This window comes from Bos grunniens, chromosome 27 (genome assembly GCF_055505025.1).
Source record: "Bos grunniens cultivar Pamir isolate PY7600 chromosome 27, Bosgru_T2T1.0, whole genome shotgun sequence".
In the NCBI taxonomy this organism is placed as follows: Eukaryota; Metazoa; Chordata; class Mammalia; order Artiodactyla; family Bovidae; genus Bos; species Bos grunniens.
Genome location: NC_141191.1, coordinates 25,893,150 through 25,910,765, shown reverse-complemented (window position 1 = coordinate 25,910,765; position 17,616 = coordinate 25,893,150). Strand labels below are relative to the sequence as shown.

Below are 17,616 nucleotides of genomic sequence, written 5' to 3'. Positions count from 1 at the left end.
TCTGATAACGTCCCAAGGGTGGGGGTGGAGGGAATACCCATGGTAGAAAACCACCGATTTAAAGAACAACGCTTCATTTTACACAGCTAACTAACTCCGCCAAGGTCTCTTTCCACAGCCCCAAACCACCTTTAAGCAAAGTGGCTAGCCTAGGTTAGCAGGCTGAAACTGCTTCTTGGCGGCGAAAGAACAGACCAAAGATCTTCAGAGGCCCTTCGCCGCCACAGCTTGATCAAGAGTGTGGAAAGGCAAACACAAGCGTGCCCACGAACTCCACCAGAGACTACCTCTATTATCTTCACCGTGAGCTACGTGCATTCGAAAGGAAGCACACGCGTTTCTGAAATGGGCACGCTTTGAAACAGACAGGTGGGAACCATCAAGAGGCAGCAAGTCTCCGGGTGTTCTCATTTAAGACTGGGACAACCCTGGGCAGCTCCGACCGGGCCTCCGGGTGCGGGGTGCGGGCGCCCAGCTCCCGCCACGCCCACCCGACGTCACCCGTTACACAACGCCCTCCACCACCCCCACCCACCCCGGCTTATGCAATTCTGCCTCCCGCGGCTTCCAATTGCCCCGGTGACTTTTGCGGGAGACCAAGGTATATACGTTGCACGCCCAGCCTCGGCTGGGGATCCTCTTCCCCGCCCCGGCAAGGAGTCTCCCCGCGGCGGACCCGGCCCCGGCGGCCAATTACCGGAAAGAGCGCGGCAGGAAGCGAGCCGACGCTCAGGCTCGCCCAACTCCCTCCCCATCCCGCGCTCGCGCGGCCTCGCCCGGCCACCCGCTCCGCGCCGCTCCACTCGGGGCGCGCCCGCCACAGCGCCAGGCCGAAGCGGAGGAAACCCCGCGCCGCGTCACAGTCGGCTCCAGGGCGATCCCCATTGTGACCGAAGCACCTCGGGGCGCCGCCCCTTCCCACACACACACCCCCCAAAACACACACATCCCGGGACCCCAAGACGCAAGCCCTGGGCGGCAGCCGGCCTGGGGCGCAGACGAGCTTGGGGCCGCCCCGCGCTTCGGGGAAGGAAGGGTGCGGTCGCGGGGCCCGCGCGCTCACCTGCTCGCAGCTCCTCGCAGGCGGCGGCCAGGGCCTCCCGGTAGCGCCCCTGGTGCAGCAGCTCCCCGAGCCGGCCGGCCGCCCGGGCTCGCTCCCGCTGGCCCGGGAACCACTTTTCGGCCAGGTGGTTGAGAACGACGCTGGTCCTGAAGCCGGAGGCGGCGATGGCGGTGGCCGGAGGCGGCCGCGGGGAGGTCCCCGGGGCATCGGGGGCCGCGGCGGGCGGCAGCCGGTCCCGGCAGAGGCGGCAGCGCGCGCGGAGCTCTCTCCGCAGGCAGCGGCGGCAGTAGCTGTGGCCACAGGGCACTGTCACCGGCTCGCTGAGGAAGCCCCGGCAGCCCAGGCAGCTAAGCAGCCCGCCGGCGCTAACGCCGCGGTGGGCGCCCCCCGCCGGGCTCGCGCTCCAGCCCAAGCCGTGGCGGAGCCGGTAGTTGAACACCAGGCAGTCCACCAGGGTGCCGAGGCACTCGGGCCTGACCGGGGCCCCGCGGCGCAGCGCCGCCGCGTACGCCTCCAGCGCGCCCTTCAGGTGGCCGCCCAGCGCCAGCAGCTCGCCCCGGCGGAGCAGCAGCTCCCAGCGCTCCGACTCCGCGGCCGCGCGCTCCAGCCGGTCGCCGCCGCCGCCGCCGCCCACTTCCCAGAACCGGCCCTGCCTCTGCGGCCGCGAGTCCACCTCCTGGCTCCCTCCCGGGGAGCTCCTCGCTACAGCCGGGGAAGACATGGCCCGCGGACGGCTGCTCTGCCGCCGCCCGCCGCCACGGTCCCGGAGCCTCCGGGGCGCGCGGCTCCGCACGCGGCCCGCGAGCAGGGGGGCGTGGCGCGCGGACACGGCGGGGCGGCGCGCGCCCGGGAAGCCCCGGGGGCGGGGCGCGGCGGGCGCGGGGCGGGGCCGGGCTGCGCGGCGGCGCCCGGGACTCCCCCGCACGGCCCGCGGCCGGGTCCCGGAGGAGGCGACCGCCGGCCCCGCCCCTGCCGAAGCCCCTCCTGGCGGGAGACGCGAGGTCAGATGATCCCCCGGCGGGGATCTAATTGGCTTCTCCAGAAAGAAGGGCCTGGCTTGTAACCGAACAAAGCACGGAGGAGCCCGATGCTCCATCCCCCACCTGATTGCTCCGCCGGAGCCCTCACCCCCACCCCCCCAGTCATAGATTCTCCCCTAACCCCTGCTTCGTTGGCACTTCTCCGCCGGGCAGCCGGTCTCGCTGGACTGAGGTCCAAATCACCATCCCTGTCCTGACATAAACGCCCACCTAAGTTGGGACCCGCCCCCACCCCGTTCCGGTCCCCTGGGATCTTCCCAGTGTAGTTTACCACAGGTCCAGTGCTCATCTGCATTTTTACTCGTTTATGCCCAACTTACAGATGGACACTTAGAGGCCGAGGTCTCAGGGACGCGCACAGTCAGTGGGACGACTCTGTGACTCCCTAAGTCTAGAGTAGGTCAACTTTAGGAACGAAATGTGGCTCAGATGGTAAGGAAATCTGCCTGCAATGCGGGAGACCTGGGTTGCCATGCCCTTCTCCAGGGGAGCTCTGGAGAATTCCTTGGACAGAGGAGCCTGATCGGCTATAGCCCATGGGGTCGCAAAGAGTCAGACACTGAGCAACTAACACTCTACACACACACTACCTACCTGACACGACTCCCTGAAGAGTGTAAGACAATTTTGCTTGGTGCCAAATTACTGCTGCTTTTCTAGTTTAAAACTCAGTCCCCCATATCGAGGGAGGAAGCCCACATGTTCCTCTCCACATTTCATTTACTACCGCACAACTGGCTAAGGCCTACATTTGGCATTTTTTAAAGAGAAAACGCCAGGATGAATGTTTTTCACAGGGCAGTTACCATATCACCGCAACCCAAGCAAGGTCTGCAGTTTTGCCCACAGGAGAAGGAAAATGATCTGGTTTTTGTATAATGGGTTATATTTCCTTGAAACTTGGTGGCAACCAGTTTAAAGCTCTCTGTTGAAAGTATTTATAGATTTGATTGTAGGGTACTAAATTGTTAGGGGCTTCCCCGGTGGCCCAGGCAGTAAAGAATCCACTTACAATGTGGGAGACCTAGGTTGGATCCCTGGGTGGGCAAGATCCCCTGTAGGAGGGTATGGCAACCCACTCCAGTATTCTTGCCTGGAGAATCCCCATGGACGGAGGAGCCTGGCGGGCTACAGTTCATTGGGTCAAAAAGAGTCAGACTACACACAGCACACGGCATAAATTGTTAAAGCTGTCCTGTTTTCAAAGGTTATAAACAATAGCCCAGAGAGGGAAAGCTATTTGCCCAAAATCACACAGCTAAAAATATACAAAGGTTTAAAATCACTTTACTCTTTATGCTATTATTAGATCTTAAATAAAAATATTTCACATGAGATTTTCAAAACAGCTGAAGAGAACATTAACCTGAGCATGCTATGTCTGAACCTGGCTAACGTTCCATCAGCATCCCTCTTTATACAGAACAGGCAGTTAAGCTCAAAACTGCTTTGAGTTACACGTGTTTCTACTACACAACTAGCAAATCTCCCTGCCCACAAGGGAACAAGGAAAAAGCCGATGCGCCTGTTCCTATAGGGTGCAGAGTTCACTCATCATCCACACTGAACCTAAGTAAATTGGAGCTGAAACCCTAGGAGCAACTTCCAATCAATTGAGGTGGGGCTTATTACTATTGATTTACAAGCACAACCCTGAATCTGATTCCAGGCCCCTGAGTTACTGCCATCCTTCAATACACTGAAGAATGACATTAGTCAGATACCCACAAACTCATCTGAAACTTGAAACTGTAAGTAATAAAACAAATATCCATATGCCCATGGGCATTTACTTTTGTGATGTATTCCTATCCTTAACAGCCACAGCCACATGCAGAATATACAATAGTAACTACTTAACACATGGTGTTCATGATTACACAAAAAAGTGTAAGTTGATAAATATGCTTATATTTCTTATCAAATATAATTCAGGTTTAACTAGGGGATTTCCCCCCAAAGTAAAATATAATATTCAGAAAATAGTATGAAACATCATTTGTCCTTTGGAATTTCTTTCCCCAATAAATGTGACAAATAGCCACATCTGATTCTGGTGTGAAATAAAATAGTACAATTTTGATAATATGGGGGCGGGGGATGGGACTGTAGGAGGAGTCTTGCTGTGTTCTCCTTGGCATTTGTGAATGGTTATAATTCGTGTTTGCTGGTTTATACATTTACATAACTGGTTCTCATTTATGTAACTTATTTATGTAAGAGGTTGTACTGCCTCTGCGGCCTTTGTGTGCTGCACAATTTCCCTCTGAGTCAGGAAGTCTGGGGCAAAACTATCACCAGCTCTAAGACAGGTTACTTGTCTATCATTCTGTGCCACCATGAGAGGGTATGTACTTTGATGTGGGTGCGTTTTCAATTCAAAGGAGAGAAAAATTAGTATCTTTCTTCATTCATTAAAAAAAAAAATTTGGACTTTGGTCTCTGACTCACCCAGCAGCCTGCCACAGAAGAGAGGGAATCCTGTGTGTGTGTGTGTGTGTGTGTGGTGGGTGGAGGGGGCGGTAACCTCCAGACCAAGAGGAATAGGATGGGGTAAAACTCTCCTTTCTTTCCCTTCCAGCGTTACTTGCTTGTGCCTTAGCTAACAAAGTAGTAAAATGATGAGATTTGTATTTCATTTCAGTTTTTTGTGTTGTCTTCTAAAATAGATCAGTTATGTAAGAGTACGAAGAAAAGCATATCTGTTTCCTAATTTGGAAAATGCTTATCACCATCATTCCCTGCGTATCCCAGCCCTCCCCCGCCCCCACTGCGCCAGAAGGAGCCTTTTCCTGATATAGTTAGGTAAACTATTTAAGCATCACGTAACACAGTGCTTTTCCTGTGCACGAGTCAGCTGAAGATGTGTATCTGAACCTCCTTCTTTCTTTTTTTTTTAACTGTGGGTGAATTTACCATTTGTTTCTTCACATTCTTACCATTAAAAAAGAAGACAGACAGAATTTAAGCTTTAAAGAGCCAAGCAAAATTATGTCCTCTTCCTGATTCATTTCAGTTAGTAACATTCTGGTCAATGCACTGAGAACAGTCAATTCTAAAATGAAATATAGTCAGTGTGTAGCCAATAGCATATTGATACGTAAGGGCCAGATGGAAGGAAGTTTAGAGCCCACCTGGCACGCCCCTCGTTTTACAGCCATGAGGACACTGAGTCCTGAGGAGCTGCTCGCTTATGAAAGTCACATTAGAGACTCCACAGACGTGGACTGCGCCTGTGCCTCTGTGCCAGGCAGGAAGGCCCCTGGCTTTGCTGAGCCTCGTCTGCCACCTGTGAAATGCCAGAACTGGAACTCTCTTTCAGGTGCCTCCTGCCTCTGGAGCAGAGTCCTGGGGGTTGGTCTGAACACAGTGAGAGGAGGCAGATGGTCTCCCAGGCACAGGAGTGCAGCAACGTGGCACCTGATGAAAATGTAACAGCAGAAGGTGAAGGCTGAAAAGCGAAAAGGAGGGATGAGAAACACACTTGATGGGTGCACACCCAGCCGTGTCCTGAGGAGGGAGAACCAGCCCTGGGACGTGAGCGTTTTCGGCCGGACAGAGATCCCCCACCACACACACCTCCTCGCCCCTTCTAACAGTCTCTGAGAGGCTGAAGGAAAGCCTGGGGGAGGGGAGCTGGTTACATAACTTGGGCATTTGTGGGGAAGTTTATATAAGATGCTAAAAATACAGTATATGATTGCAGTAATGGTGTTCTAAGTGAAAAGCCCTAATGAACACAAACTGAGTAGGTTAAATAGAGGTGATGGTAAGTAGATGTCTAAACCCAGTGGCCTGCAGTGACTACTGTCTCACCAAGTATTGCCCAGTATTAAAATAATGTTATCCTTGGGAGCTCAGTATGTAAAGAATCTGCCTGCAGTACAGGAGACCCGGCTTCGATCGCTGGGTCAGGAAGATCCCCTGAGAGGGAAATGGCAACCCGCTCCAGTATTCTTTCCTAGGAAATCCCATGGACAGAAGGGCCTGGTGGGCTACAGTCTGTGGTCGCAGAGTCAGACATGACTCAGTGACTAAACCACCATCCCCATGGGGAACACCATCAAAGGGCTCAAGAGCATCATCCTTAATTCTTTTCTAATACGCTGAAGAACATAGAAATGCTAAGGACATAACCCATATTCTATTTTACTGGTAGTCAAATTGATAAAAGGAATGCAGTTCCCAGTATCAAGCTGTTAAATAGAAACAGACATAGGAATAAATCCCACACATTATTTAACAAGTTCTGAGAATTAACCACACACAAATCCCCTGGTATTGTCTATGCTCCTTCCTTCTCCTCTCACCCCTCACCTTAGCACTTACTGTCACCTGAAATTATATATACACACACACACACACACAAACATAGAGAGAGAGAGTGTGTGTATGTCTGTCCTCCAAAATTGTAAGCTCCTTGAAAACTGGGATTTCTGCCTGTCTTGTTCACTGATGTGTCTCAAGCACTCAGGGCATTAGATAATAACTGCTGAATGAGTCACACACAAATTAATGCTATCACCTAATACTCTTCACCCTAATCAGAGATAAGAAGACATTACCATTAACACACTAGGACAATTTATATTCTTCATTTCTCGGCTTTCATACATCCAATCAGGCCTGCCAGAAAATCCTTCTAGTTCTGCTTTCAGAATATATTCAGACTCTGACTCCTTCTCTCTGCTCCCTCTGCTTCCCAACTCCCTGCCGCCCCCACCATCACCCTGGGTCAAGCCATCAGCATCTCAACTAAAATAACATCATGGGTTTTGGCACTCTTTAGGTAAGAAAAAATTTCGCAGGTGAGAACAGATAAAAAGAAAATTATAACCAACAAAACGTATGTATACATAAATCAAGAAAACAAATACCTAACAGTCTAATATAGCAAATAAAGCTTTAATAACTTGAAAACTATAAAGCACTACTCATTTGGATAGAATCTAGCATTATTACTACTACTGTTATTTGGAAATGCTTCTTAAACTCCTGGGTGTATCAGAAAATCTTTGAAAATTTGAGAAGATCTGCTGGGATGCGTATATGGGTCCAAAAATTCTTGGGAGTCATCCTCAACTCCTCTCTTTCACTCATACTTCATGAATGGTGGGCCAGAAAATCCTCTGGGTTCTACTTTCAGAATATATCCAGACTCTGACCCCATCTCGCTCCTCCCCTGACACCGCCCTGGTGCCAGCCACCAGCAGCATCTCGCACCTAGTTTCCTGCCGCTGGCCTCTGCTGTTGTCATGACACCCTTTCATTGTTATCAGCACCTTATAACACGAACCGTGTGCTCCTCGAAACACAGCAGTTATTTCTCGTTTTAACTCAGAAGAAAATCCAAAGGCCCACCCATGACCCGGAACTTGGTCTGTCCCAGCCTCCAGCAAACCTTTAGACTTTGGATGAAATGGCACCTGTGATGTCTTGCCTAGTCTCCCTATCTCTTTTGCCAGTTTTTTATCTTTAGCTTTTATCACTAGTATAACCGTTATGTTTTCTTTCTCTTATTTATTGTCTGTCTCCCCCAAGAGTATGAGTTCTATAAGGGAAACTTTATGTAATAAACTTGCTTTATTCTCCATTGGATTTTCAATGTCTAGAACACATAAATAGATCCTCAATTTTAAAAAACTGTTGAATGAAAGGATAAGGAAGGGGCTCTAGTGCTTCACACAGAGGGTGCACAGAGTGAACATACACGTGTGCTCTGGGGCTCAGCTTCTGCTTGTGATGGCTTTGGCTGTTTGTGCCACAGCTGGAAGTCTATGGATTTAAGGATACACAATGCAGAGTAGGAGCCACTATATGAACACGGCTGGATTTAACAATACAGAATGGAACTTCTAACATGGTTTCTTATGACAGGATCTGACAAAATAATATTTGAGCTAGAGAAGTAGAAGTAGAATTGTAGCATCAGCAATACTTAAAAAAAAAAAATACCCAGTGAATTTACTCCTTGAAAGTTCATGAGTGGACCTTCAATCTGGTAAAGTCCCCGGGCCCATCAAATGCAGAGGAGCCTCTGCTCCCATCTCTTTCCCATGTGGTTTTGCTTCCTTTGTACATTTCTGAGGTTATACAGCGTGACTGGGCTGTCACCTGGTTTAGAGGATAAAGCCGTGCGGTGCACTTTTGCTTGACTCATTTTCAGCTCGTATGTGACTTTTTAAGAATCTGAGTTATTAGATAAATCATAAGGATTTGAGGTTGTAATTCATAAAATAATGAGTGGCTTGGATAAGGTGAATATTTGCAGAATTTCATCTGAAAGACTGGAGTATGTTAGCTATATGGGGAGGGCATTGGAGCTGGTGAAGGAGATGGAAGCATGTGAGGTAGTAGGAAGACATCTGTGACTGGGTTAGGGCAGTGATCTGTGTCCCAAGCGGTCCACAAGGTCAGTGTCACGAAAGGAGAGATGATGCCCTCAGATGATGGAAGAGTTCCTAGCCGGGAGGTGAACACATACAGATCAGAGAGTCAAGATGAGGACACAATGGTAGAATGAGCAGCCAGGTTAGTTGTTAAGAAAGTTAAGAGAAAAAAGAGGAGAAGGAAGGCATGCAACACAGGTTGATATGCATTATAGGTGATCTTTATTCAATGTCTAGCACATGGCTGCAGGTCAGGTTAGTTTAGGTAAATGCAATACAGAGAAGAATCTCTTTTTTATTTCTTTACCATTGTAACATATCTAGATGAGGAAACAGTCTTTAAAAACTTAAATGAGAATGGATGCTCTTTCAAACTTAAGTGAAATAAACAAGATAAAGAACTCTTTCAACTAGCATGAAACACTAGTTATCACAAAAATTAACAAAATATATTAAAAGGTTGTAAACAAGCTAAAGAATGGGTACATTAAAATACTACTAAAGGAGGTCAGACTCTTGCTCTTTAGTTCCTAATTCATGTCTGACTCTTTTGCAACACCACCAACTGTAGCCCGCCAGGTTCCTCTGTCCATGGAATTCCCAGAGAAAGAATACTGAAGTAGGTTGCCATTTCCTCTGCCAGGGGATCTTCCCACCTCAGAGATCGAACCTGAGACTCCTGCATTGGCAAGCAGGAGTTGTCAATGGTTCTTTACATTGGGCCACCAGGGAAGCCCAAGTGAGACTCTACAGAAATTTAATTTAGTAAAAAAAAAAAGAAAAAAAATGCTTTCCCAAGATCCAGCCTTTGAGTTTTCTGTTAGTAACAGGATCCTGGGCTGAATGGTCCAGGAATCTCACCCAGTAGGATAGCTCCCATATTCTTATGTCTCTCCTTAATTAATCCCATTGACTCCATTACGAAACCTAATCAAAAACACATGATAACTCTGAATAAAATGCCTTGTAATCAGAAATGTCTTGATCATAGCTCTAAGCAAAACATGAAACAGAGTATGTTTCGGTATACAGTGTCAGTGTGATGATCCTTCCCACTGCTAGCTAACTAGCTCCTAGGAACTCCCAGGATTCTGGCCACTGATTTAACCTGTCTGCCTTCTGATGCCCTCTCTCAGTGCCTACCATCTTACTTGGGTTTCTCTTATCCTGGATGTGGGGTATCTTTTCACGGCTGCTCCAGCAAAGTGCAGCTGCTGCTCCTCACCTTGGCTGTGGGGCAGCTCCTCTCGGCCACCGCCCCTGACCTCAGACGTGGGGTAGCTCCTCTAGGCCGTGTTCGTGCATTGTCGCAGCTGCCATCAGAAGGCAGACAGACTGAAACCACAATCACAGACAGTGAGCCAATCTGATCACATGGACCACAGCCTTGTCTAACTCAATGAAACTAAGCCATGCTGTGTGGGGCCACCCAAGATGGACAGGTCATGGTGGAGAGGTCTGACAGAATGTGGTCCACTGGAGAAGGGAATGGCAAACCACTTCAGTATTCTTCCCTTGAGAACCCCATGAACAGTCTGAAAAGGCAAAGAGATAGGACACTGAAAGATGAACTCCCCAGGTCGGTAGGTGCCCAATATGCTACTGGAGATCAGTGGAGAAATAACTCCAGAAAGAATGAAGGGATGGAGCCAAAGCAAAAACAGTACCCAGTTGTGGATGCAACTAGTGATAGAAGCAAGGTTCGCTGCTGTAAAGAGCAATATTGCATAGGAACCTGGAATGTTAGGTCCATGAATCAAGGCAAATCGGCAGGAGATGGCAAGAGTGAACATCAACATTCTAGGAATCAGCAAACTAAAATGGACTGGAATGGGTGAATTTAACTCAGATGACCATTATATCTACTACTGTGGGCAGGAATCCCTTAGAAGAAATGGGGTAGCCATCATAGTCAACAAAAGAGTCCAAAATGCAGTACTTGGATGCAATCTCAAAAACGACAGAATAATCTGTTTGTTTCCAAGGCACACCATTCAATATCATGGTAATCCAAGTCTATTGCCCCGACCAGTAACACTGAAGAAGCTGAACGGTTCTATAAAGACCTACAAGACCTTCTAGAACTAATACCCAAAAAAGATGTCCTTTTCATTATAGGGGACTGGAATGCAAAAGAAGGAAGTCAAGAAACACCTGGAGTAACAGGCAAATTTGGCCTTGGAGTACAGAATGAAGCAGGGCAAATGCTAACAGAGTTCTGCCAAGAGAATGCGCTGGTCATAGCAAACACCCTCTTCCAACAACACAAGAGAAGGCTCTATACATGGACATCACCAGATGGTCAACACCGAAATCAGATTGATTATATCCTTTGCAGCCAAAGATGGAGAAGCTCTATACAGTCAGCAAAAATAAGACTGGGAGTGGACTGTGGCTCAGATCATGAACTCCTTATTGCCAAATTCAGACTGAAATTGAAGAAAGTGAGGAAAACAACTAGACCATTCAGGTATGACCTAAATCAAATCCTTAATGACTATACAGTGGAAGTGAAAAATAGATTTAAGGAACTAGATATGATAGATAGAGTGCCTGATGAACTATGGATGGAGGTTCATGACATTGTACAGGAGACAGGAAGTAAGACCATCCCCAAGAAAAAGAAATGCAAAAAAGCAAAATGGTTGTCTGAGGAGGCCTTACAAATAGCTGTGAAAAGAAGAGAAGCAAAAAGCAAAGGAGAAAAGGAAAGATATACCCATTTGAATGCAGAGTTTCAAAGAATAGCAAGGAAAGATAAGAAAGCCTTCCTCAGGGATCAATGCAAAGAAATAGAGGAAAACAATAGAATGGGAAATACTAGAGATCTCTTCAAGAAAATTAGAGATACCAAGGAAACATTTCATGCAAAGATGGGCTCAATAAAGGATAGAAATGGTATGGACCTAACAGAAGCAGAAGATATTAAGAAGAGGTGGCAAGAATACACAGAAGAACTATACAAAAAAGATCTTCATGACCCAGATAATCACGAAGGTATGATCACTCACACTCACCTAGAGCCGGACATCCTGGAATGTGAAGTCAGGTGGGCCATAGGAAGCATCACTACAAACAAAGCTAGTGGAGGTTATGGAATTCCAGTTGAGCTATTTCAAATCCTAAAAGATGATGCTGTGAAAGTGCTGTACTCAGTATGTCAGCAAATTTGGAAAACTCAGCAGTGGCCACAACACTGGAAAAGGTCAGTTTTCATTCCAATCCCAAAGAAAGGTAATGCCAAAGAATGCTCAAACTACTGCACCATTGCACTCATCTCACACGCTAGCAAAGTAATGCTCAAAATTCTCCAAGCCTGGCTTCAGTAATAAGTGAACTGCGAACTTCCAGATGTTCAAGCTGGTTTTAGAAAAGGAGGAGGAACCAGAGATCAAATTGCCAACATCTGCTGGATCATGGAAAAAGCAAGAGAGTTCCAGAAAAACATCTATTTCTGCTCTGTTGACTATGCCAAAGCCTTTGACTGTGTGGATCACAATAAACTGTGGAAAATTCTGAAAGACATGGGAATACCAGACCACCTGACCTGCCTCTTGAGAAACCTATATGCAGGTCAGGAAGCAACAGTTAGAACTGGACATGGAACAACAGACTGGTTCCAAATAGGAAAAGGAGGACGTCAAGGCTGTATATTGTCACCCTGCTTATTTAACTTTTATGCAGAGTACATCATGAGAAATGCTGGACTGGAAGAAACACAAGCTGGAATCAAGATTGCCGGGAGAAATATCAATAGTTCTTCACTTTCTGCCATAAGGGTGGTAGGCAGAAAGTGAAGAAGAACTAAAGAGCCTCTTGATGAAGGTGAGAGAGGAGAGTGAAAAAAGTTGGCTTAAAGCTCAACATTCAGAAAACTAGGATCATGGCATCCGGTCCCATCACTTTATGAGAAATAGATGGGGAAACAGTGGCAAACTTTATTTTTGGGGGCTCCAAAATCACTGCAGATGGTAATTGCAGCCATGAAATTAAAACACTTACTCCTTGGAAGGAAAGTTATGACCAACCTAGACAGCATATTAAAAAGCAGAGATGTCACTTTGCCAACAAAGGTCCATCTAATCAAGGCTATGGTTTTTCCAATAGTCATATATGAATGTGAGAGTTGGACTATAAAGAAAGCTGAGTGCCAAAGAACTGATGCTTTTGAACTGTGGTGTTGGAGAAGACTCTTGAGAGTCCCTTGGACTGTGAGGAGATCCAACCAGTTCATCCTAAAGGAGATCAGTCCTGGGTGTTCATTGGAAGGATTTATGTTGAAGCTGAAACTCCAATACTTCGGCCACCTGATGTGGAGAGCTGACTCATTTGAAAAGACCCTGATGCTGGGAAAAATTGAGGGCAGAAGGAGAAGGGGATGACAGAGGATGACATGGTTATATGGCATCACCGACACAATGGACATGGGTTTGGGGGGACTCCAGGAGTTGGTGATGGACAGGGAGGCCTGGCGTGCTGCAATTCATGGGGTCGCAAAGAGTCAGACACGACTGAGCAACTGAACTGAACTGAACTGAACTGAATTTAACCTGATTCTGACTCTGGTTTCTGTCTGTGAAATCTCTGACTCACATCTCAGGTGACAATACTTCTGATCCAGTGTGAAGAGAACCAAAGATTCCCACAGGCACATTTATGACCAAGATAATGTTGATACAAGTGCCTTTGGCCTTAGAAGATTTATTAATCCAGATATTACTATACTGCATCAATGTCCCCTATTACATCAACAGAGGTCTAAAATAATTAAGGTCTGTCCCTTAGGCAGGCTTCTTTAGATTGAGATCAAACCTTTCTGACCAGAAGAGGTATTCTGAATAACTAAACAGCTCCATTTTTGTTTCTCTTAAATTTGATGTAGCCAAGTTATCTGGGCCCAAATATAACTAGATAACTCAAATGCAGTCAGCAAGAGCTGAATTTATGAAGCTTTCATTTATATCTGTTTAGATAAGCAACTTGCTTTAACAATGTCTTGGAATTGTTTATATGACAAATCAAAGCTGCTTTGTGTTTCTCTGGGGGGAAAAACAGAGCCACTTAAACACGTAAGAGAAGTTTCCAACTGCCGAGACAGTGTGAGTTAAGACACTGCTGCAGGCAGTAATGCAAAAATCATTTTACCCAGAGGGTAAGCCACTCGAAGAGTAAGCTTATCTGGTGGCTCAGATGGTAAAGCGTCTGCCCGCAATGCGGGAGACTCGGGTTCGATCCTTGGGTTGGGAAGATCCTCTGGAGAAGGAAATGGCAACCCACTGCAGTAGTCTTGCCTGGAAAATTCCATGGACGGAGGAGCCTGGCGGGCTACAGTCCATGGGGTCGCAAAAGAGTCGGACACGACTGACTTAACAAGCCACTTGGACACTGCGCACCCATGTGCAAAAATTTCTCCAATTCCCAGTATGATGAGGGAGTTTGATATATAATTTCTAAGTTCCCTTCGAGCTCTGAGAGGCTGTAATTTCCACACAAATACACCCTTGCTTTTTTGATATTTTTCCAGTGGAAAACCAAGTCGTTTTGGTCCATGTGTGAAACCTTTTATAATTAAGGCCTCCACTGGGGCCCGCCCACAGAGGAGTGGGCAGTGCCCTATGGAGGCGGAGTCGATGCAGGCGCACCATGCTTCCTCCCAGGACGTCGGTGCCATCGCAGGGTTTGGGGTGGAGGGTGGGCAGTGGATAGTGTCCCTACCCCGAGGGCGAGGTGAGGGGTGGTTACAGGGGGGCGAGGACAAAAGGCGGTGTGACGGCGCTAGGTCACAATTGTCCAGAGGGTTAAAGGTGGCCCCCCGGGGTGTTTTAGGTGGGGGCTTAAGGAAGGCAAGCAGTTGAGCATCTCGGCCCAGGTTCAGGAATGAGAGGGTGAAAGGGCCTCTCTATGAGGCCGGGGGCGGAGGAGGCGGGGCGGGGGGTGGCGCGGGGAGGCCCTTCCTGAACGCGCCACCACGTCTCTCTCTGTGCCCTTGGATGTGCGTGGTTCGGATCCAGACCCCTGGCTCGTACCCAGCTGGCTGAAAGGGCCGAAGGGTGGATAATCAGCGCCCCCATCCCTTCCAAATTGCCCCTGCCAGGGTGCTCTGGAGCAAAAGGGAGGCCCTGCCCTCAGCCATCTGACCGCCAGGCCTGCCGAACACCCGGCAGCCTGTGATATGCGGAGCCATGCAGAGCTATATTGAAAACAGATGGCCATGAACTATGCATCCAGGTTACCGTATTACCCAGGGGAAAGCTGCATGCGGTAAGCGTGATTACCACCTGCACAGAAAGCTAGGCTGCACAAGGGAGGGTGTGCTAATTCAAGTATACACTGATCTTCAAGGGCAGCTCTAACCAGACCAGCAAGAGAAGTGATCAACAGACACACCATATGCAAATGCGGACTGGGAGCCTCCTATCCACCAGTGCCAGCCTTGCAAGACCTGGTGCTGTGCTGCTGGCCGGACCAGCTGTGAGGAGCGTGCCAGGTGTGGTGAGACACCCAGGGAAGCGGCGGGGCCCTATAAAGACCTTGGAGCTAACCAGGCAGCTTCTGCTGAAGTGTGTAAAGATACCCATCTACAGAACAAACAACAGCCCCACCTGAAACTTGGCACTGGCCACCCTTTTCCCCTTCAGCTGTGTCCCCGTCAGTTCTGAGAGATCACTCTACTCACCAGAAAATCCTTGTTTAGCCCCCAAGACCATCAGTGGAGCCTTACACTTGTACCCAGGCCATCCCAGCTGAGGAACACAAGCAACTTACCTGTGTCTGAAGCCGAGCCCAGTAGCCATGGAGCTCCAGGGAGAAGGAGACAGCCCCCAGGTCTGCAGCAGCTGCCTTCCCATGGTGTCTGGGACCACCTCCTCTATTAACACTGAAGGTGAAGGAGTCCAGGATGCCGCCTGCACATCCTGTGTTCACAGAAGCACACCGTCTCTCCTGGTCACAACAGCTGTGTGCCTAACAAAGGAGCAGTGGTGTTAATGGCATCAAACCCAAGGTGGCAGAGGGGAGCGGGTGGAGGTCATCCCTTTATTCTTATTTTTCAGGTAATTACCTTGGTAAGATATACAGTGTGCACCAGTTTATGGTTACACGGTTGTCAAAAATATAGACATTAATAATATAAATATAAGTAAGTGTGCCATAAAATATATAAGAAAAGAATATTGTTTTTCAACAGTGAGTGGGAGAGAGGTCGTGAAGCGGTGGCTACATAAGAAAATTACAGGACTTCCCTGGTGTGTCCAGTGGCTAAGACTCCATGCTCCCAATGCAGGAGATCTGGTTTTGATCCCTGATGGGGGAACTAGATCCCATATGCCACAAGTAAGAGTTCATGTGCCACAGCTAAAGATCTGCATGCGGCAATTAAGACCCAGTACAGCAAAAAAAAAAAAAAAACACCCTAAAAACATAACTACATGTGATCCAGCAATTCCATTCCTGAGCGTTTATCTGAAGAAAATGAAAATACTATTAGAAAAGATACATGAACCCACCAATGTTCAAAGAAGAAGTATTTACGATAGCCAACATATGGAAACAAGCTAAGTGTTCATCAGCAAATGAAAGGATATGGAAGAAGTGGTATCTATATACACAATGGAATATTACTCAGCCATAAAAAGAATGAAATTTTACCATTTGCAAGAGCATGGATGGACCCAGACCTTTGTAAAGTAAGTCAGACAGAGAAAAGACACTTATATGTGGAATCTAAGTATAAAACAAATGAATAAAACAAAATAGAAACAGGCTTACAGATACACAGAACAAACTAGTTGTTTCAGAGGAGAGAGGGATTAGAGGAGAAAAAAGGTAATATAGGAGATTAAGATGTGCAAACTATTGGGTATAAAAGAAATAAGTTACAAGGATGTAATGTACAACACAGGGAACATATCAAATATTTTATAATAACTTTAAATGGAGTATAATCTATAAAAATATCAAATTACTAAGTTGTACACCCAGAACTAATATAATATTGTAGGAGATGGTGATGGACAGGGAGGCCTGGTGTGCTGCGATTCATGGGGTCGCAAAGAGTCAGACACGACTGAGCGACTGAACTGAACTGAACTGAAATCAATTATATCTCAATAAATAAAGAAGACAGTGTGATGTTACCCAGTAACATAATCCCAGCAAGTAGCAGAGGGGAGGTCTTTAACCTCCTGAAGGCAGCATTGTGGTTGGGTGACTGCCTTTGCTCACGTTAGTGACAAAGTACCTTCAAGTACTCCCTTAAGTGAACCACACAACCTAGCTTATACATCATCAAATGCAACTGGGTATTCCATTGTCAAAGTAGATGCCACTTATTAGCTACTACGTGACACAGGCATGTGCATTATCTCCTTTCCCTTAACAGTTTTTGAGACAGGTACCATTATCCACATTTTACTGATGACAAAACAGCACTGAGTAACTTTCAAAGTTGCACAGTTAATAAGAGGTAGAGCCTAGATTCAAACCCAGAGTTCTTAATAGCAACCAGGATGTATCTGGGCATTTTGGGGGGAAGAAGCTAGAGAAGGCGGCTACTCTGGACAATAAAGAGATAAGTCACAGCTTTCATACAAACATAAACAACTTTGTTTTAGAGGTAAAGAAAACAAGCATACACCATTAATGTCTAGGTAGAACACAAAGGATCCCTGCAATAGGAAGTAATGTCCAGTTAAAGATGAAATAAATGCATAGATTCAAAGCTATGGTTCCAGTAGTCATGTATGAATGTGACAGCTGGACCATAAAGAAGACTGAGCGCCAAAGAATTGATGCTTTTAAAATGTGGTGCTGGAGAAAACTCTTGAGAGTCCCTTGGACAGCAAGGAGATCAAACCAGTCAATCGTAAGGGAAATCAACCTTGAACATTCATTGGAAGGATTGATGCTGAAACTCAAGTGCCAATACTTTGGCCACCTGATGTGAAGAGCTGACTCATTGGAAAAGACCCTGATGAAGACTGAAGGCAGGAAGAGAAGGGGACGACAAGACGAGATGGTTGGATGGCATTACCGACTCAATGGACATGAGTTTGAGCAAATGCCAGGAGATAGTGAAGGATAGGGAAGCCTGGAGTGCTGCAGTCCATGAGGCCATGAATGAACA

General features: G+C 47.3%; 1 protein-coding gene across 3 annotated transcripts in view; it reads right to left on the bottom strand.

The window, feature by feature from the left end:
* Positions 1-1,916, bottom strand: part of LONRF1 (LON peptidase N-terminal domain and ring finger 1) — a 46,269-nt gene extending 44,353 nt beyond the window's left edge. The window contains exon 1 of one of the 3 annotated variants that reach the window (XR_015156339.1): positions 1,064-1,898. Coding sequence is in view for 2 of the 3 variants with exons in the window: in XM_086380744.1 (XP_086236870.1) it covers positions 1,064-1,784 (721 nt within the window). In the remaining variant the exon portion in view is untranslated. Of the gene's footprint in view, positions 1-1,063 lie in introns of all 3 variants that reach the window. The other 2 variants (XM_086380744.1, XM_086380746.1) reach the window with 2 other exon arrangements.
* Positions 1,917-17,616: the final 15,700 nt, after the last annotated feature.